General features: G+C 41.0%; 1 protein-coding gene across 5 annotated transcripts in view; it reads right to left on the bottom strand.

The window, feature by feature from the left end:
* The window catches only part of SCAI (suppressor of cancer cell invasion), a 32,508-nt gene that overhangs the window by 5,324 nt on the left and 7,258 nt on the right, over positions 1 to 19,926 (bottom strand). For 2 of the 5 annotated variants that reach the window (XM_048965802.1, XM_048965801.1), the window contains 13 exons: positions 18,627 to 18,727; positions 17,087 to 17,218; positions 12,418 to 12,513; positions 11,691 to 11,777; positions 11,015 to 11,113; positions 10,569 to 10,665; positions 9,118 to 9,216; positions 8,479 to 8,631; positions 7,750 to 7,851; positions 6,893 to 6,994; positions 6,184 to 6,262; positions 3,971 to 4,070; positions 3,454 to 3,535 (listed from right to left, as the gene is read on the bottom strand). In XM_048965802.1, coding sequence (XP_048821759.1) covers positions 3,454 to 3,535; positions 3,971 to 4,070; positions 6,184 to 6,262; positions 6,893 to 6,994; positions 7,750 to 7,851; positions 8,479 to 8,631; positions 9,118 to 9,216; positions 10,569 to 10,665; positions 11,015 to 11,113; positions 11,691 to 11,777; positions 12,418 to 12,513; positions 17,087 to 17,193 — 1,203 coding nt within the window. In that variant the 5' untranslated portion in view covers positions 17,194 to 17,218; positions 18,627 to 18,727. Of the gene's footprint in view, positions 1 to 3,453; positions 3,536 to 3,970; positions 4,071 to 6,183; positions 6,263 to 6,892; positions 6,995 to 7,749; positions 7,852 to 8,478; positions 8,632 to 9,117; positions 9,217 to 10,568; positions 10,666 to 11,014; positions 11,114 to 11,690; positions 11,778 to 12,417; positions 12,514 to 17,086; positions 17,219 to 18,626; positions 18,728 to 19,381; positions 19,861 to 19,926 lie in introns of all 5 variants that reach the window. The other 3 variants (XM_048965804.1, XM_048965800.1, XM_048965803.1) reach the window with 2 other exon arrangements.

Raw genomic sequence — 19,926 nt, 5'->3', positions numbered from 1 at the left:
GCAGGCTTGCAAACGCAGAGAAAATGTAAATGTTTATGTCTACATTCCTCCTTACGCACCCAGAGCTGAAGCGCAACACACGCTTCTGCAGATTATATTCTTAAACCTGGCAGGATGGATGTCAGGTGTCAATCACCACAAGCACTTGCTTGTGCAAAATCATCAAAAAGATAATTTTTTAATTCTTCCTGGTTTCTGCATAATTCACTTGTAACATTCCTTTCCAGGCAGCATATTTCAGTTAAATTAGTTTCACCAAATAATTTCATCCAAGTCTGCTAAAGGTAAGAATCCAGTCCAAAGAAAATAAAATACTACACGTACCTGACAGAGTGCTCACTAGTCCTAGAAATCTCTTTATTTCAACAAGATCCTGATGGAGATTTATAATGCTAGATATTAAGGTTCAGTCTCTAATGTAGAAACAAAAACTACGATCGTGAAGACGCTATCTGCAGCCAGCTCAGCAGTTAGCAATACTGAATGACAAATAAACATTCAAAAATTCAGGAGTCACTTCAGACACTGACAGTTTTGATGAACAGGGGCTGGCAGGTCACACATTCTCAACATGCGTGCTCAGTATTCATGAGCAGATTCACATGTTGAACTCAATCTTCTATCACTCAGTCAGAGGCCAACATAGATTTCACAGAATCACAGAATGGCCCGGGTTGGAAGGGACCTCAAGGATCATGAATCTCCAACCCCCTGCCACAGGCAGGGCCACATCACTTCTTGGCTTTTGGCTAAGACCAAGTGTAATGTCATGTAGATTTCTGACATGTTCCCTCAGTAAAATGAATACTGCTATTAAACATTGCCTACAGCCATAAAGTAAAACCAAGGGTCAGTCACACATCTCAAGAAGGGCGTTGTTCCTTGACAGCATCTGTGAACAGTATGGATTCTAAATGTGCCAGGTGGTTAGGTCAATATAACTGCTAAGTCCTACAATGGGAAAAACTACCCAGTTTACCCTAAAATAGAACTCTTTGGAAAATGGCTGCTGCTTCTTCTACCAGCTGCTACATCTAAACTGTGGATCCAGGAGAATGAGAGTCTCAAGATTCCAGGCACCTGTCTCAGCTCTCGCTCAGACACAGCTGCTAACCACAGCCCAAGAGAACACCAGGATTCACTTTCCACCACCTCAGCTCCTGAATTCCACAGGGAAGAGTCGTGTTCAAGCACACAGCAAAGGAAAAGGAGCAGGTAACAGCCATGGCTCAGGGGAGGACCACACCGTGCACCACAAAAAACAGCAGAACTGCCGACAGCAGGTCTAGATAAGGAAATGCCCTGCCTTTCAGTGCATGGACAACTCCAAAAAGGGTAAGCCACACTTTTGGTTCAAAATTGTCTCTTTTTTTTTACTTCAGTATTCAAGCTTCTCAACAGAAGCGCAGCTTTTAAAAACACATTTCACATCTCATAAACATTTCTTACCAAAAGAGAACAACCTGTGATCTCCAAAAGAGGTCATCTCACATGTAAGCTCTACTAAATTGAGGGTTACATCACATCACTGACAAAGGCCTTGCATTCTTTCTGGCTGGAGCAATACTCTTTAAGACTCTGCATTTGACTGTAATCGCACACAACCACAGCTACCTGAAAGTAGTGATTTTAAAATATTATTTCATCTACATATACAGTGGGAACCTTCAAGAACGCAGCCATCTGTATTTCAGTTGAGGTTCAAAATAAATAAATTTTAAAAAGCTTCAAATGGATGTGCTTGATCCGTGGTTATCTTCCACTTTCAGTTAAATATACAGGGAAGTAAATACACAATCAAGGAAGTGCTGATTGTCTGACAAAGTGGGCAGGACGTACTTTCAGCCATCACTATTCAAACCTTCAAGGAAGGTTGTGAGGATGGGAGTGCACTCAGGAGATCAGAAGTGGATTTTAGAAGAGGAAGCGTGAGCAGTTGCTGTTACTGCTGGTGTTGCCAGTCGTGACATTTAAATGTCAGGATAGCTGCTGTCTTGTCAGAAAAGATCACAGTGACTGTAGAAAAAAAGTCAGTACACTGACCTCAGCTTTTCACAGAATTGCACAGAACCTCTTTGTGCCAGTGCTTAAGTCTACAAAACACCTTGTAACACACCGAGGGAATATCTGCAGGACAGCACTGTTAAGATATTCTGCTACATGAAACCAAGCACGTAAGCACATGCAGAACAACAGACAGGAATTTACAAGGGCTAGGAAATACTGAGACTGAGAATTCTGTCAGTGCCCTTCAGTTGAAAAGAAAACAACTATATAGGAATCAATGTCAAGAAAGAGCAGAGAAAAATGAATCTCCACCACATTCTCTTCTCAGAGTAAAGCACTCTAATTACATTTCTCTCCCTTTAAATGGAGAAGAGATTTAATAAAAAACAAATTTATGCTGCAAGCCAGCGTGGTGAAGTTAAACACAGCAGTGGTTAAAAAGCCCTCTGAAATGCACTACAATGCCACGAACAACACTCTACAGAGAGGCCAGATCATTTCTAAGACTGTTAGGTAAGAATTACATGGCTCAATACAGAACAATTCCGAATCACCTAGTCACTAATTTAATAACTCATTAGCCAACACAAGCCCTTAAAACAAACGATGCAGGCTGTGGATACGGAAACAAGAACAAGTTCATCTGGCCACTAGACGTCCCTACTCCGCCTCAGAAACACAGCTGTGAATGTTCACTTTTCTCACTGCAAATAATGGAGCTATAAAAAGCAAGACATAAGGAAGTGGCACTTTCCCCAGATATAGCACATTCATAATATCTAATTCATGACTGAAATAAGTGTCATAATGCTCTCCAGATGCAATAGCCAACTCAGATTGCAAATGCCTGCTTTTTTATTACCCGAACTGCAGATTCCCAAATATGATTTGGCATGGAGTAATTCTATTTTGAGTTGATAGCACCCTAGAAGGAGACTCATTGTCCAAGAATACATCACTCTACAGTAACAGCGGATGCTAACTTGAGTCTTGTTATTTCTTTGGTTGAGATACTTTACAGACACAGACACCCCATGTTTTAAAAGATTGGTCTCAATGCTTTGATTTGTTTCTGGTGGTTAAAGGCAACTGAGTGCTGGATGACTGGAAAAAAAAAAGCAGATTAATTAGTGCCCTCCCCCATGCACACACACACCAAGCTTTGTCTTTGGTATATAACAAAAATAAACCTCCCACCAGAGATCTTGGAAATCTTGAACTTTTATTCCCTCCAGGAGGATTTATTACTTTCCAATGAGCGGCTGTTCATGTGCTTCTCCTTCTTGTTCCTATTCATAGGATCAGATCCTGACTAGCATGCACAACCTCAAAAGAAAAGAAAGACTGAATACAAAGTGTTTAAAAAAATATCCTGTTAAAAGTGTAAGCTAACTAGGGGTTGACACTGTATCCTATCATGTAAATAGCTGTCTTCAAGAGCCTTACCTTATAGGCCACACTGTTCGAAGAATCCACAATGATAAAAAGTGGCTTTCTTGTGAAAGGGTAGAGATCCCCAGGGTGAAGGCTGAAAAGAGAAAGATGCTTCACAGAGCACCAGGATTGCTACGAAGCTGTGACAGGGCACGAGTTTCTCAAACACAGCTGCTCATGTCCAGATCAAAAGTCAGCAGTTCCCTCTTGCCTCAATCTTCAGATTCACCCTGAGAAAGTAACTGCAAAACTAACTGGGTATTCTCTGTAACATGGATTACAGGAATTGTTAGTTCTTTCCTAACAAGAGATGTAGAGATGTTTGTCTTCCTGAGAACTAATCATCCATTAACTTGAAACTTCCCAGTAATAAAGAATTTACCTTAAGTCACAGTAATACTTCCCATGCTTAAATTGTCATTTAGAATTGCACAGTCATTTACAATTGGTGAAGTTCAAGCCAATCTACATTTATGATGTCCTGCCATGAACTGAATGTGTTTGCAATTGTCACACTCATAAAACTTACCAATGCATCTCCTTGTAAGATTGGTTTCGCTTGTGGATAGCATCTCCATTTATAACATCCCTGTTACTATTTGTCAGAACACCCCCGAAATCATATGGACCTACAGAGGGCAAAAAGAAATTTGAAATTAACAGCTGTAACGAAGCTCTGTTAAGAACTTAATGAACACAGGAAAAGGAGGAAGCAACCAAAAATCCCAGAAACAAAGTGAGTCTGAGCTACTATAGTTGTAGGGAGAAAATGGAGGAACGTGGAGACTTTACTGGCTACATACTCAATGTAACTCATATTCAGTAGTTTGGTCATCTATCAAAACAGAAGAAAAATGCAACATCATATTTTCTAATTTATTCATTCCCTATTTATCCACAGATATAACACAAAAAAAATCCAGATACCAGCTCTCATTACACTAGATAGCAGAAGATTAAAACTCATTACTTACTTCATAGAGAACAATTAATACCTTCGATAAATGTCTGCATAAGCTAGTATATCCTATAACCATAATCTCACTAAAAACTAATGTTAAATCAATCAGCCCCTTTAGCCTCTCAGAATTGATATAACATCTGCAATAAGTGCACTGCGAAGAGAAGAAAATGTTCAAAGAATGAATTTCAGTATTCCAGAAAGGACAAAACATTTTAAACAGGTCTCCAATCTGCAGCAAAGATTCATTTTTAATACTTCAAATACAGAATTCACAGTTCTTAAATGCACATAGCTGGACATGTGCTCCTAAGTAACCTAAAGAAAGGTTCTGCTAAGCTCACACAACTGAGCTACCTGCCAGTCTGTTTGAGAGCAAAAGTGAAAGGAATGGCTGAAAAACACCAATTCCTACATAAAAAAATCAAAAAATCTTGGGATACCAAGAAATATTTCTGCCATTGATATGAGTATGAAGCATCACTAACTTTGGCTCAAGACAGTATTAGGGTTTCCTAATACTGCTATACAGTTGCAGAGTTGGTCGACTCACATTTGGCCACCAACTGCAACCCTTTCAGGATTGGCTGCATAGGACACTTTTCCATTTCAAAGGAAACTCTGGGGCTACAAAACTAGGAACAGAACATACATTAATTTAGCACTGTTAGAAATGTCTCACATGTGACCTGTCAAGAACAAATGGCTTACAGGCAACTGATAGTGCAACTTGCACTGCTCTCTCTTTTAATAAGGTGGAACTTTTTTGGGGGTCCATGCAGACTGCATCACCTTATTAAAAGAATGCAGTTGTAATGAGATTCATTTCGTAAAAAATTAAGTCTGATTATGCAGCTTTTCAGAAAACAGAGCTCTAATGGCAAAGTAAATGGTAAAGTACTGAACTGAAATAATACATGCAGTGAAGTGAACATAACACAAGCTGAATAGAACAGATCAGCTAGAACCCACCAACAGTCATAGCAAAAAGTAAAATGTTAAAAACATTTAAAAAAAAATCACTGCCACAATCAAAATTTGACAGGGATTTTTTTTTTAACCTTTAACATTTTGAGAGATCTATAAATCATGCATGGGAACGGACAAGGCATGCATCTCATAAAGGAATGCAAGTCTCAATCAGATGAGGTGTGTACAATATTTAGGATGTTAAAAACACTTTTTTCCTTAAATTATAAAAATATAAGTGGATCTTTTGACTGTGTTTGCTTCAGCCAACTAATTTTCAGCTTTTACATTGCAGCTCCATCCAAATGTTCTGCTAAATTCCAAAGAACAGGAGGATGAGGTGAGGGGAATAGTCAAAAAATCATGAAAAGGCTTGAATTGTCACATTAACAAGTATGCAAATAGAACAGTCCGTGCAGACACTTCAGCCCTTTTAGCACCCATCCTGACTGTACGCTCTCACAGTACTAGAGATTTGAAAGAATCACAAAGTGCCAGTTAGCTATTTTATAACGTTTGCACGGATGCATCCTTTGAGCCATGTGGTCTTCAAAATTGGTAAAACTTTTGATACTTCAGATGCATCAAAAACTGGCGATGTCCTTTAAAAAGGTCCCAGGTTAATGCACACTAATTTAAACACAGAGAATTATCTACTGCTTGTGCAAAGAAAAGACTTATCTAAGTAAACAGTAGAATAAAATCAACTTGTCTTTTACAAGGAGCTTTGTGACATCTTTCTTGATCACTTGTCCTGGAACACAAAGAGAATTCAAGCCCTGTTCATGACAGGGAGCATTCCTTTATTGTACCTTCACTATCCGAACGACCTGATGGGAACACGCCCGTGGCAGACAGGTAGATCAGCAGCACGCTGTTTGCAGGCAGCTCCTGAAATTCACAGACAGAAGAGTGGCAAGGGGAGAAACGCAAAACACTCAACCATTAGATTAATAAAAGCACTATCATTGAAGAACGTGCTGCTCCCACTCCCAGCTGTCCTTCATGCTTTTCTTCTTAGGAGTATATACCACTCCCCACCACGTGCACCCCTTTAAGCAGGTGAGCATACAGACAAAAATGTAAAGCAATGATATCAATACTGTTGTGCTTGTTCGTTTCCATGCAGACCTGCAGGCTGACCTTACAAGTTCAAACAGCAGTTTAAAAAAAAATAAGATTTGCTTCCACATAGAACCTGTTACTAAACAACCCAGAACTGAGGCTTTCCAAGATATGGAAACCCCAAGCTTTCAGGATGCATGTGAGCTAACTCCCAAACTATTTACATTCTGACAGGAATTTTTTTTTATGTCTAAATACTCCAGTGTGTGTAACACCTGCCTCTCCCCTGAATTCCCAGCTGAACAACAAAAGCAACACATCCAGGCTCCCACACAGACTTGCAAAATAAGCCTCTTTTCATCCCATCTAAGGACAGTCCATATGACAAAGCAGAAGCTTTTAAATTCTGCAAAAGGCTGAGCAAGTGGGGGACCAAAATTCACTGATTTCACAAACCTTAAATGATGCTGCTAAAAATGTGTACAGCTGGCTAAAAGTTGGTTTATAAAGCAGGTATTTATGAGGGTTTTCTCGCCTGGCTGGTTTCTCTGTTGACTCCTATTGAAAAACAAATAAATTTAAAAAATAACTTTATATTTACAAAGCAGCTTCATTACCCTCTAAATTTCTGCTTATTACAATGTTTATTTTCAATGTATTTCCCACTGAAATGGCTTGCCCATGCAGCATTTCCTATACAGTAAAGTATGATGTAAAGTATTAGCAGCAGAACTTCACATGATCCCTCACTCTGTTATCTACAACATCCTCTCTAAAGCACAATCCACAATAACAATGGAAAACAAGTTCCCTGTCTAAATTAAAAAATTAAAATCTAGCTATTTCTTTTTACCTACAGATAAAGTCGGGTGGGTTTTTTTGCTTTCACAGAAGGGGATATTTAACTTTGATATCAATTAGCAAGATGATGAACTTACGTGGCTCCATGACTGCCAGAGTGAAAGCAAAGCAATGGGTGAGCATACGTGGACAAGGACAGACACTCCTTCAGAGGTACCCAGGCTACACCACTGTAAACCACTTGTGAAATTATGTCCAACTGTTCATTTCTAATAATTTACCCACCATTGACATTTTTTCCCCAAGAAAACAAAACCAAAGGTAATGTGTTTGACACATTACTTGAGTCAAACTCCACAGATTTGAGCTACCCTCCATCAACTTCAGGTAAGAGCTACATCAGCCTTCCTAACTGGCTCTGCACAGTGACAGTACAGATAGCTTCTTTTCTTCTTCCCCTCCCCCAAGCTGTTAAGACCTGCTGCTAAGTTTGTCACTGAAACAAAACTCACCTGCATTCCAGGTTTGTTCATCTGCGAAGCTAAATTCATCGGTTCCCTTTCAAGTGCTTGTAGCATTCGGAACATATCAACTGTCAATTCACTGAACTTCACCTGCGAAAGGAGACAAATGGTTTGCTCTGTCAGATACAACTGAAGTAGTCTGTTTTTCTTTGGAATTATCCAAGAGCCTCAACTACATCCCACGCGCCACTTTCTGTCAATATATCTCTGAATCTCGAAAGTCTGTGAATGACTTTGAGCTCATACAGGGCGAAGTCTATTTACTACAGCTCTACCAGCCCAGTTTACCGCATCCACAAATTAGACTTTTCTGACTTGTTCACAAATCATGTGATGGAATACCCCATGTACTCTGTATTTAGACACTATTTGGAAGATACACAAACTCTAGTTTACATTCAGCTCTGCTGTTTACTGTAAAAAGAGTTCAGAGATAACGAAGTCTGCATAGTTTCACCACCATCATCATCTAAAAAACAAGCCTTTGAAAATCTCGTGAAAGCCCTTTCCTGTTGCAACTGCAGCTGGAACAAAACGTCCCGTTGAGACCCTTCAAGCACGAACACTGCTAAGAACAATCTCTTATATGAAAAATCAATTGTACCTAGCCTCTACTGCAATAATCCAAATATTCTGCTGCGTGATTAAGAGATATTGCTGAGAGGGAGAGAATTTGAGCTGTAACAATACAAGTTAAGACTTCATGATTACTTTTACCTGGTTATTGCAGTTCCCAATAATCAGTGCATCTGCAAGAGCAAGCTGTCCCACTATCATTCCCTGCTCCAGCAATGGAGCTCCAGTTTCAGAAAGCCTGTTGGAGGTGATTACAATGGTGTTGTCGTCATTTAAAACCATTACAGGGTCTGCCTAAAAAGGTAACCAGAACAAATTAGGAATTCAGCAGAGCACACAGGTTTGCATTTAGTGTACATAGAGAAGACAGCGTCTTCTCAGTCACAAACTTTTCAAAAATAATGCAGATTTTAAAAATTAGTTTGCCACGTTTGTATGAAAGCCACTAAGGAAAGGCACTCCAACAATCAAAGTGAACCTTGGAGCACAAGAAAAACCTTGAGCAAATAGGAATGGCTTCCACAGCAGCAGAAATAAAAAGGTGACTCAGCTTCACAATTCTGCCTTCACTACATTGTATGACCAGGTCTGACTTTTTAGGCACTTGAACAGCTGTCACTGCTACACTACTGTAAACACATTTCAATGATTTAATTGGGCAACAACACAGTCCTTCCACATGGCACACCTGCTTAGCACAGAGGTGGTGACACAGGAACACTTTGGTGAAGAAGTCAGAAAAATTTACCTTAAACTGACAGAAAGTAATGGTATTCTCACCTCAATAAAAGCTGCCACTTCCTGAAGAACCAGGTTCCACTCCACCTGATCTTCAGTATTAAAACGATGAGTGTAGTCTTCAATCTCATCTGAAAGCTCCTAATTTAAGAAGTTCAAATGCTCAGTTACTTCCTAAACTGAAAGTTTAACTGTCACTAACTTCACAATGTGCTTAGCTGTGCTGGCCTTTAAGAATGGAAGAAGAGTCACTTTACTCAAGAACAGATGCAGCACACTTATGACTAACATGCCAGCCAAAACAAGCTCCCTCAGGAGACAAAGTGCCAATGCTGCAGTGGGTTTCAGCAATGCCAAGTTACTTTTCAGCAGGTCTCAGTGTCTGGAATGTCTCAAGTGTAACTATCACATTCACATACAGTCTTGTTGCTTGTTTTTCCCTTAACCTATGTACAACAAGGATTCAAATTTAATCTCACAAACAACTTCAAATACATTACGAAAGTGAACTGTGTGGCTTTTTTTAATTGCTGCTACTAATTCAAGTGAGCTTAGACAAAAAGACAGTAATGCAACTACACAAAACTGTCAAAACCAGAAGCTGCTTGCAGCAAGGTTGTCAGAGGGGTTTGGGAGCCATATACTGTTAGGAGAAGCACACTGTTTCTTCAGGGCAACTAGAGGGTAGCTCTCAATCTCAGCAGTAACTACTGGAATATTTCACTTGGCGTTCAAATAATACTATCAAATTATTCAAACACCAAGTGTTTGATCAAATGTCTGATTCACAGAAGATATTCATTGTGTTGGATGTCATATATATTATAAAGACCAGCACTGGTCAGTACAAAAACTTGAGTTTACAATTATTCAATACTTTATTCCCATAGCAATGGCATATGCAGATCCAGCCTCTCTAATTTCATGGTAACATTTATATCCTTTAGCAAGGCTTCATTCTGATGGGTCTTTGGGAGGTGCAAAATATATTCAGGATGTATCCTAGACATGGGACAGAGTGATGGCAGTTTGGAAGGGAAGAGAAATAAGCTCAGCATCAAACTTGGAGACATGGGCTTTCACAGCAATGAAGCGTCATGAAGACTTCCTGGGGGAGACTTCATCAATGTCTTCAATCAATTACAGGAATGAAGAGGTGTTCACAGTCACTGAACGATTCCAACGCTTTCAGATCAATAACGTGGATCTTACAGTTTATTTTCAACTACATCTTCTTGAACCAAATGTTCGTGTCATGCTGATATCTTTTCACAGTTCTATCCATATTACCATTTCCTTCTGTGGCATCCAAATTCACAATCAAAAGAAATTAAAAAGGAAAAGCTACACAGCAGCACTATCAAATATCATAGATCTAATTAGTGATATTTAAGGTTAAATAGACTACGTTACTGAGTTCTGAATTAGGAGAAAAGCCCTGGAAAAACCAATGACCTCCCACTCTTATCACTGTTACCCTCATTTTAACATACCTTTACAAGGTCCTTTACAACATCCATTTTGTTGAGCAAGAGACAAACCACTATAAACCTTGCATAGTAACGCAGCTTCTTCACCACTAATTCAGGCCTGAAAAATACCATAGAGAAATTAGAGATCAGAATACAACACAGGTAGGCAAAGCATACAACGCAGCATACCAGGTCCCAGCACCACAACTGAGCGGGACTCAAGATGTCAGAAATTTGGGGCTAATAACTTTCTAGCTAGGGCCACATAAGAATGTTCCTCCAGTCTTCCTGTAAAGCTCTTATTTATACTAAGGTATTTAATCATGGCAAAAGGGTTAAAAAAGAAACTTCCTCCAACAACACTGACTTCATCTCAGTTATGATCCTATGTTCCAAATTACTTGCTACTTACATAAACTATTCTGGTCTTAGGAAAGAAAAAAAGAAGGGCATCCATTCAGATATACCTGTCTTCCTTGTTAACCTGGGAGTAGTATGACCTCTGCCTGATCGCGGAATAGAAGGAGAAAGCTTCATTGAGATAGCTGGTTTCAGAAGTGCGCAAGCTGTAGAGGAAGAATCAGATTAGCTCAGGGCTTCAGATGCAAACCCGTGCCAAACCCTCCCTTCCTGCCCCCTTAACCTTTTTGTGCATCAATGGCAAAACTCTCTCTTCAAGTAACTTTTAATGTAAGCCAGACTCATTCTTACTGTATGCTGGGAAGACAGATTTCAGAGCTTGGATTCATTCTCTGATAACAATAAAATCTGCCCATCTTGTGCCCATAGGAACAGGTGACAGGTTAATTCAAGAGTTTAAAGGTACATTAAGCTCCCAAACTTGTACATCACACTTTTGCACAAGAGCCACATGCAGCACACGTGGAAGACTTAGACACCTTGGAGGTGGGAGGTAAGTCCTTAGGCAGTATTGATGTGACTCTAGGAATATCATAGCAGGCTCAAAGGTGCCTTTCTCTGCAGCACCCCCATGCAGCCCCAAGTGCCTCTCGTTCAGAGCTCATGACTCAACTGACATCCGTTTCTACCTCAGCATGCCCCTGACTGAGTATGCACATAATGAGCATGGAACTGCCACTAACACTGCATTTCCCTACTGAATCCTTTTCTGTGCTTACTTACTAATAATGGTAATAGAGCTGCCCAATCTTGGAAGCAATTTCCCCAATTTGCCACCGCTTCAACCCATACCGATTGTCCAATACTTGTCTATTTCGCAAGAGAGAAAAGAAAGATTAAAAGGCATTCCAGAATTTCTCAGATCATCACACCAGACAAGACAAAGAGCCGCTGTAGGGCCAAATTCAGCTTTTGTTACTGGTGTGGTATTCCCAAAAGCAGTTCCTCACAGAGCCAATAGCATTGCATATGCACACCAGAACATGGCCATTTAGGTTGCAAAAAAACTTGTGAGAGCTAGACATAAGTATGATGCATGAAATACACGAAACAAAAAAGTCACCAAATCCCAGAACACTCAACTACACAGCCAACATGAGGTGTGAAAGATCAGAGCCCACACTGCAGCAAGACACTTCACACCACTCCAGATAGGTTCTGCACTGCAGAAGCCATCACCCCAGCTTCTCCTTGGCAATACATTAAAGCAGCATGCATTCAAGTAGAGCAAAAGGTTCTGTTCTACAAAAAACAAAAGTTGCACTGAAAACTCTGTAACATTTTAATTCATTAGACTGTGAGCACCACAGGAAGTGACTATTCCCTCCCTTCATGCTTGAATGACACAATGAAATTTCAATCTTAATGGGGGCCCCTGGCGTACCGTAATGCCAGAGATTAAAGTTGCCTTTAAATTCATAGAACAGAGCTGCCCACAACATTCCCTTACCGATGCTGCTGTTGAAACTTCCAGAGTTTGGTGTAAACATCAAACGTTCGCCCAAAATAGGATTGCCACTGCTTCTGCCCATACTGAGGTAAATCCCTGCAACAAGAGAAGTAACTTCATTGTTTTTATGTACAGAAAGCTAAACTGGGCCCATAAAATATGATCATTTAAAAAAAAAACAACAACACAATAAGAAATACGTACCTGGAAGCGAGCAAGCGAGCAATAATATAATGGCAATTAGTTCCTTTGGACTAATTTAGATTGATGATATTTCTTTCTACTCACTCAGGAAATAATCTTTTTTAAACAAAATGGCTGCTCACTGTTTCAGAAACAGTCCTATAAAACATGTGTAAATCAGCTGTCCAAGCATCATCAGGCCAAGCCAGCAATGTAGATGCATGCAGCCAACATTCACTGGATCCGGTTACACCATCAGGGTAATATTTGTCACCCCTTAACCCAGAGCTAGCAACAGGGTGGAACCTGAGACGTGTCTTTTTCATTATTGATTTCCAGTGCCATAAAGCAAGTTAGTCAAGCCACTTCCATTCTCCTTTCATTAAGTCATTTAATTTCCATGCTGTGATATATTTTCCTCCACCTTCGCCCTACAACTGTGATGCAGTCCCAAGGATTTTAGCTTTAAAGGTACATACTCTCAACCCTAGCAGAAGGCCTTCATCTGAGAGTTGTTTGGGCCTTGGAACAAACACAACCAAGAAGAATGAAGACTGTCAGTCTCACTGAATTCATGATGCTTACAAATCTGTACTGAAGTTGATTCAGAGGAGGCATACAAGCAGACGTGGAACTGGAATAGCATTTCCAACACGGCAAAGCATGTCATTTAATTCAAGAATTACTCATTCAGGGAATGCTCTCTCAAATCACTGTGCTGGTTAGCACACCACTCAGCATCTCACTCTTCCTGCAGCAGACCTGCCTGCAAAGGCTGCACCTCCAAGCCTGGGCTATCCAAGCTGCAGCAAATCACTACATTTTGGAAATCATGCCATGACATCTAGAGGAGTCAAAAAGGCAAAGCACTATACCACAGTTTCCAGAGCAATGTGCTGGTGTCTTTCTGCTAACTACAATTGCTTTAACAGCACCCCAGGTAGAAAAGGAAATTAACGTTCCTTTGTATATCAGCCAATCATACTTGCCACTCTTCCTCTCTCAAATACTGAGAAGTGTGTGCACAAACTAAGAGACAGACAGCTGTTTGTGGATGATTGTTACGTATATGCCCCTCATCAGTAAGCTAAAATGGTCTCTGCATCTCACCTGGCATCTTCTATTGCATGACAGTCACCTCTCAGTTCTGCCCCTCCCCCTGCACAAGCCTAAGCATTCCTATGAAACCTCATTCAACTCACTGCACTGCATTGGGTGGGAATACAAGAAAATAGTGGCATTCTAAAAAGCCTCTGTTATGCAGCACGCACGTGCCTGGCCATTGTTGTCCACGGTCACTGCTGGGTGTCCACATGTATATTGCTCAAGCTGCACGCTCTCCTAATTGCAGCTGGCATAGCTGCACAGTGCCATGCAATCCCTGCGCTCCCCAGGGAACAGGGAAGATCTCCATGGAAACAGACAGTCGCACTTGTTCTTTTGATAGTATGCTGACATGGCTGTAATAAAACTTCATTTATGACAATACATTACCATGGCTCCCCCACAGATTTTTGCAGATAAGCCCTGCCATTGCCACCACCCATTTTCGCTCCCGTTTGCCGTTTTGTGTTCTCGTGTTGCTCCCACGTACCACAAAACCTTGCCATGAGAAAGCAGCCAGCATAAGTGAGCGAAGACATGTAGTGCACAGTTTCTTTAATCAGACCAGAGAATCTGCCTTACTGGGTGAGAACGGTAGTCCAAGGAGCTCCTGCTTCAGGAGCCTAAGCAGTACTGGGATAACAGGCTTTCTGCATAGCTTCTCCCTTCCCCCTGACCCACAAGGACAGTGAGCACACCAGGAACACAGTATCCAGCCTCACCTGCCATCGCTGTGTGAAGCCTCTCAGCAAGAGACAGGGCTACAGCCTGCTGCAGTACCTGAAGCTAAGAGGGCCCTGTTGTTTCTAAACCAGCAGCATCTCATAAAACTACGGTTCAATTTGCATCTTACTAGAAGTCTGAGAAATTAACAGTTAAACACTACCAGCTCTTTCCATGAAAGGGGAGCAGTCACAGTTCTCGCAGTTCAGCATTATGAGTAACAAGACCCTTAATATAGGAAAGTACAATATCTGTGGAACATCCTCTTATTTAACCTTTAAGCTTCCATGTGATACTGAAAAATCTTAAGCATAGACAGCATCTTAAGCAAGAAAATCGTAACTGATGACAGTACGCCATAAGAAGCTGCTTCCTAACATGCTTCCTCTCCTCAGTATTTTTCCAAAAGAACAAGTGGGAGTGGGAAGAGGAGGGAAAAGAGAAACTGGCACATACTTCATTGACTCGCTCAGAACTTACAGCTCAGGGTGTTCAAAAACAAGTACAGATACTAGAAAGCCTCTATCAACTCTATTCTAAGTTGCTCTGGTAGGTACAACCACAAAAGGATGGCAGTGTGAGCATCAAGTACACTTCAGAGCAGCACTCTTGGCAGATCATCATATGTTTTCCTCAAATGCCGTATTTGGCATCTGTAGTGGGAAGAGAGGAAGGAAATGCTACTGAAACAAAGACGTGGCAGGCTGAGCCCTTGCATTTTTGGCAGCAGCAATAGTTAAGCAGCTGCCAACACAGCTATAGGCTCAGTTCCCTGTAGCTGAAGTGCCCAGAGGAGATTTCAGGAAGTCACTGCTCTCCTGTCTTTCCCTCATCACCTTATTTTTTCCCCCCCATGAAACATATTCCATATTATGATTCTATGATATTAGAGACAAGAGAATGCCGTAAAATACAGCAATGAAGGCCATAATCATCTTCCAAAATGAAGGAGGCAGGCAGGTGTCAATCTATTTATTACGCAAGCAAAAAGCAAGCAACTGGGCCAACAGTCAGGGTCTTGCCAAGTCCCTTCTAGGTAGAACTAACCAGAAGAGAACAAGCAGTAACAGAGGAGATGCCTGAAGACTATAATGTCACTTGACCCCACTATTATGGACACAAGAATCTATGGCCTTGTTGGTAAAGTCGTTTAAGTTCAATGGTTCAGTGGTAAGTGGTTAAGTTCAGTGCAAGAAAGAACTACATTAATTGCATTAAGTTACAGCAAGGACAGAGGTACGTTCTCCTTTTCACTCAACGGAGCTGGCTGTTGAGGCTCATCTCTATTTTTTTATTGCCCAAATTCCACCAAAGGTATTTTCCATCTTCTTTTCATCTAGCTGGATAATGTTTCATTTTGTTGAAATATCATGGATGCACGTGGAAACTATCTCTCATCTGAAAATCCGATAGAAGCTCTGCTTTCCTCCAAAAATGAAAGCCAGAATGATTGAAGGTATTCTGCCATCTCTGTGATCTAAGCTTGAGCATCACACATCCAGACAAAGACAGTATTAATTTGTACTCTTCAGTGACTCAGGTCAAAATTTGAAGCCAGCTGCATCAGAAAGTCAATGTAAGGCACTGGAAACCCTGGCCTCAAGATATCAGTCCTCTTGCACTACTGCCTGTTTCATACAGCGCTGAATGCAATCACCAGAACTCCTTGCCTCTACTGCACACTCACCTTCCAGATTTTGGACCATAAAGTATTCTGGATTTGGTAATCAACTTTTAAACCACATGAAAAACATGATCAATCTTTGGGGAGAGGGGGACATCTTTGCTAACCATCTGTGTTTGAAAAACAGCAAGCTGTATGGGCCAAACACACAGTATTACTCAGAGACCAGTAAGAGGTTGAACTGCCAACAAGATATGAGCTAAAAAGCATGTTGCTTAAGAGACTCTACAGCAAAACTCAGAACAGCTCTTGGAAACATAATCTTTAACTCAGCATACATTGACATAAACAGGAAACCTATATCACTGTTTCTAATTGGAATTATTTTCCTTAAACTCCTCTTTCTCTTATTCCCTTTCTTATTGGTGCTGACAAAACAGATAGACTTACCTTAAAAATGCTTTAAAGACAAAGGCAGATGTTACCTTTCCCCACAGTCTATATTAAACACCTGTCTCACCAGACACAGACAATATAGACTAAAATTTGGACGTTGCTGTTTATCACTTTCTAAATTGCCTTCAAAAAAATATCCCTGGCCACCTTCCTTCCCACCTAAGCCAGTCCTCCTCATCCTGGCACAGAGATGGGGTTTCTGTGGTACTGCCTTTTGCAGTTGCATGCAGCTTAAGCTGTACAGTAACATCTGGTCCCCAATCAGGTGTTTCAAACATTAATTCTACAATTTCATGGAATTCACAACTTCCAGCTTACTGCCAACTGACATGACTGAGACATTTAACTCACATTTCTCACATCTTCCCTACCATCTCAGGAGAAGTGCATGAATCTCTACTCCTACAGACATTCTCACGTATCTGGTCCAAAATTACCCATACAGAAGCACAAACTGCTCTCTGCTGAACAAACTTCCTGGTTTTGAGCTTAAATGCTAGTTATATATTCAGCCTCACTCACATGCTCAAACACACATTCCAGTGCTTTTCTGAAGCAATTCTGATAACATGCACTAACCTTAGGCCATTGAATAGCTGTTTAGATTTATCCAGCAAGTAGCAAAAATCCGTAACTGTTTTCCTCTCTGCTTGGGGAATATCATCTTCAGCTCCTCCTGATGACATGATTTGTTTTAGGGCAAACTCAGTCCTATGAAGAAGAAAACAGAACATTACTCAGTAATTGAGGGCTACTGTGAATTCATCCAGATTGCATGCATGTTCCACAGGGATGGTGACAACAAGCATGCAATTCCCCCACAGGTTACTCTTCTGAAGAGTCTTTAACAGCTGAGAACCAAAGCATGGGACTAATTACTGCACAATGCAATAGATAACAAAGCAAAATGTAAAATGGCACAAGAGTCATAAAATAAAGAAACTGAGGACTGTACTCACAAACACAAAACTGCCAATAAAAGGATATTAGCATAAACAACACTTCATACATAAATAGAGACATATTCTCTAAATTTGCCTTTCTGCAGAGGTGTTTATCCCCTGCTGTATCTAGGCACTAGTCCCACTTCTGTTAACATTTCATTTTCTTTCTGGGACTGTTGAAAACTTTGTTTATGGTTTGCAAAGTTTGTTAGCTGTTATTGGTATAACGTAGCACAATTGGACAGAATGGCTTTTATAGTCTGACTTACAACATACATGCACAGAAGACTGTCCTTTCTAACAGCCAAAAGTAAGCCACACGCATCTCAAAAGCAGCAGTTTAAAACTGCTGCCAGGTCTTTGGCTCTTCTGTGCTCTCAAAGAATTTTGGTGCAAGTTAAAACACAACCCCAAGGGGCCAATGCAGAGCTTTTACCTCCAGCAACTTCTCTACCGGATTGGTAAGCACTTCTATTAAAAAAGTTTCCAACTTGTGCAAAGGCTCTGTTTGGACCTTGCTAGCATAAGTAATTACCCCAAAGTCCCAATCCAAGCCAGAAAATAGCACAGCTAACTCCTTACAGTCAGTGGAAAGTACCCACAAGTATCTTCCATCAGTTGTAATGATAAACCTTCTCAACAACTAGGCAGACTTAAGAGAGAGCTCAGAGCATTTCATTCCCACCAAAAGCAGAAGAAATCAGTGGTTTCCAGCTGCTCTGGGGAAGTTAGCAAGTATGTGCTGCCACAATTCTCTAGGTCAGACAAGATGCAGCACACATTCATTTGGTTTTAAACACCTACATGATCATGGAGCGCAGCATTACTGCAAGAGCATTGGGTGTGCTGCACAAAGTGCTTGCTGAAGAGCTCCAGAAAAACGTAGCAAGCATCTCTGCAGGTAACTGCAACACAGGTGCCAATGTAGGAGTTCAAAACACACCAACAAGATGTCAAAACCTGTTGGTACAAGTCCAGCAAAGCTGAACATGAATATTGTGAAGCACCAGCCGGCATCTGAAATCTCTAAGCACTTACGGTCACACAGCATGAAACACACAACAGTAAGAACTGGGAGAACCAACACAGGAAACTGAGGGGAACGGGGGAGCTGACAAACAGAGGTCAGAAGTGGCCAGGAGGTGATTTAGGAGTTTCAGGAGGACAGACAGTACCCCAGGTCCCACGTGCTCGGCAGCAAGCTGGAGCTAAATCCTGCGGCGAGGCCCTTGGTTCCGCAGCGCTCCTCTGGGCCGGGTCAGACACTCTAGAGTAACTTCAGATACATTTTTAACAATTGAGGCATTTGCGTAAGTTGCAAAGCACATTTCATACAGTCAATATACCATTCCCAAAATTTAATTCCATGGCACAGTCCATTTCATCTTATGCTGCTTTAAATTACACTATTCATCTGCCACAACTCTTGCCAACACTGGCCACCTGACTCTGCTGGCCCAGGAGCAGGCAAGTAAAACCAACTGCAAGTCTCAGAATCCATCAGACCCTCTGCAAATAAGGCTGTTTCTGCAATCAATAACAGATAAGCCAGAGAATTCACTGCCTGCTGCTTTAAAAGGTATCAGGAGACAGAAGAAAATTCTTGCAGAGAAACCATAAAAAGCTGGGAAAGAACAAAAAATGAGAATGATTGAATTAAGGGAAAAAAGAAAGACTTTTCAGATTGTAGGCAGTTAAGATGTACTTCAAAAGTCTGTGCCAAGCCCAGACAGTTCCTAATTATTTAGCACAATGCTAATTTGTGGGAAGTCAGAAGAACTGGGGGGGGAGGGGGGGGTGGAACAAAATGAAAACAGAGATCAGTCAGCTGAATAGCTGAATATAAAACATTTTGGAGATTATTCAGCTTCATGATGTGACAATCAGTATGAAGATCTGAGCCTATCCATGAAGCAGAGGGCCAAAGTACCTTTTCTGTTCGTTGGAAAAAATTATGAAAAGCAGAGAGAACAACCTGTCCTCTTGTCAGAGACTTCTGCTGCAGGGATCTAGGAAACAAACCACATGTAAGCACATTCTGACACTGCAGACCCCTTGAAAAATTAGTATGCCATGGAGATATTCCACTACCACTTTCATTTTACTCCTCTATACACAGGTTCAGGAAAGAAAAAAAATGCATGTTGCAAACAAGCCACACATTGTATTAAGGCAACCAGAAACTTGAGTTTAGACTAAAAAGTGGTATTATAAAGCCAGGATTAGGAGTAAGAGGCAGAGAATGACACGAAGCACCACACAATCCCCAGCACTACCCCTAATGCCACTTAAAATGTTAGAAGAGCATCCATCTTTATCCAAGAGGTCGTGTTCACTCCACTGCAGCGTGCAGGGCAGAAGGGCTTGCAGGCACCCAGAGGATGCCAAGATTTCACAGAGAAGTTGGAGCTGAAAGGCAACAGGAAGGCTTGTGTGGGAAACGGATGAAAGCTTCACGACGCTAGCAAGTATTTA

This window comes from Lagopus muta, chromosome 19 (assembly GCF_023343835.1).
Source record: "Lagopus muta isolate bLagMut1 chromosome 19, bLagMut1 primary, whole genome shotgun sequence".
NCBI lineage: Eukaryota > Metazoa > Chordata > Aves > Galliformes > Phasianidae > Lagopus > Lagopus muta.
This window is presented reverse-complemented; position numbering and strand designations above follow the sequence as displayed.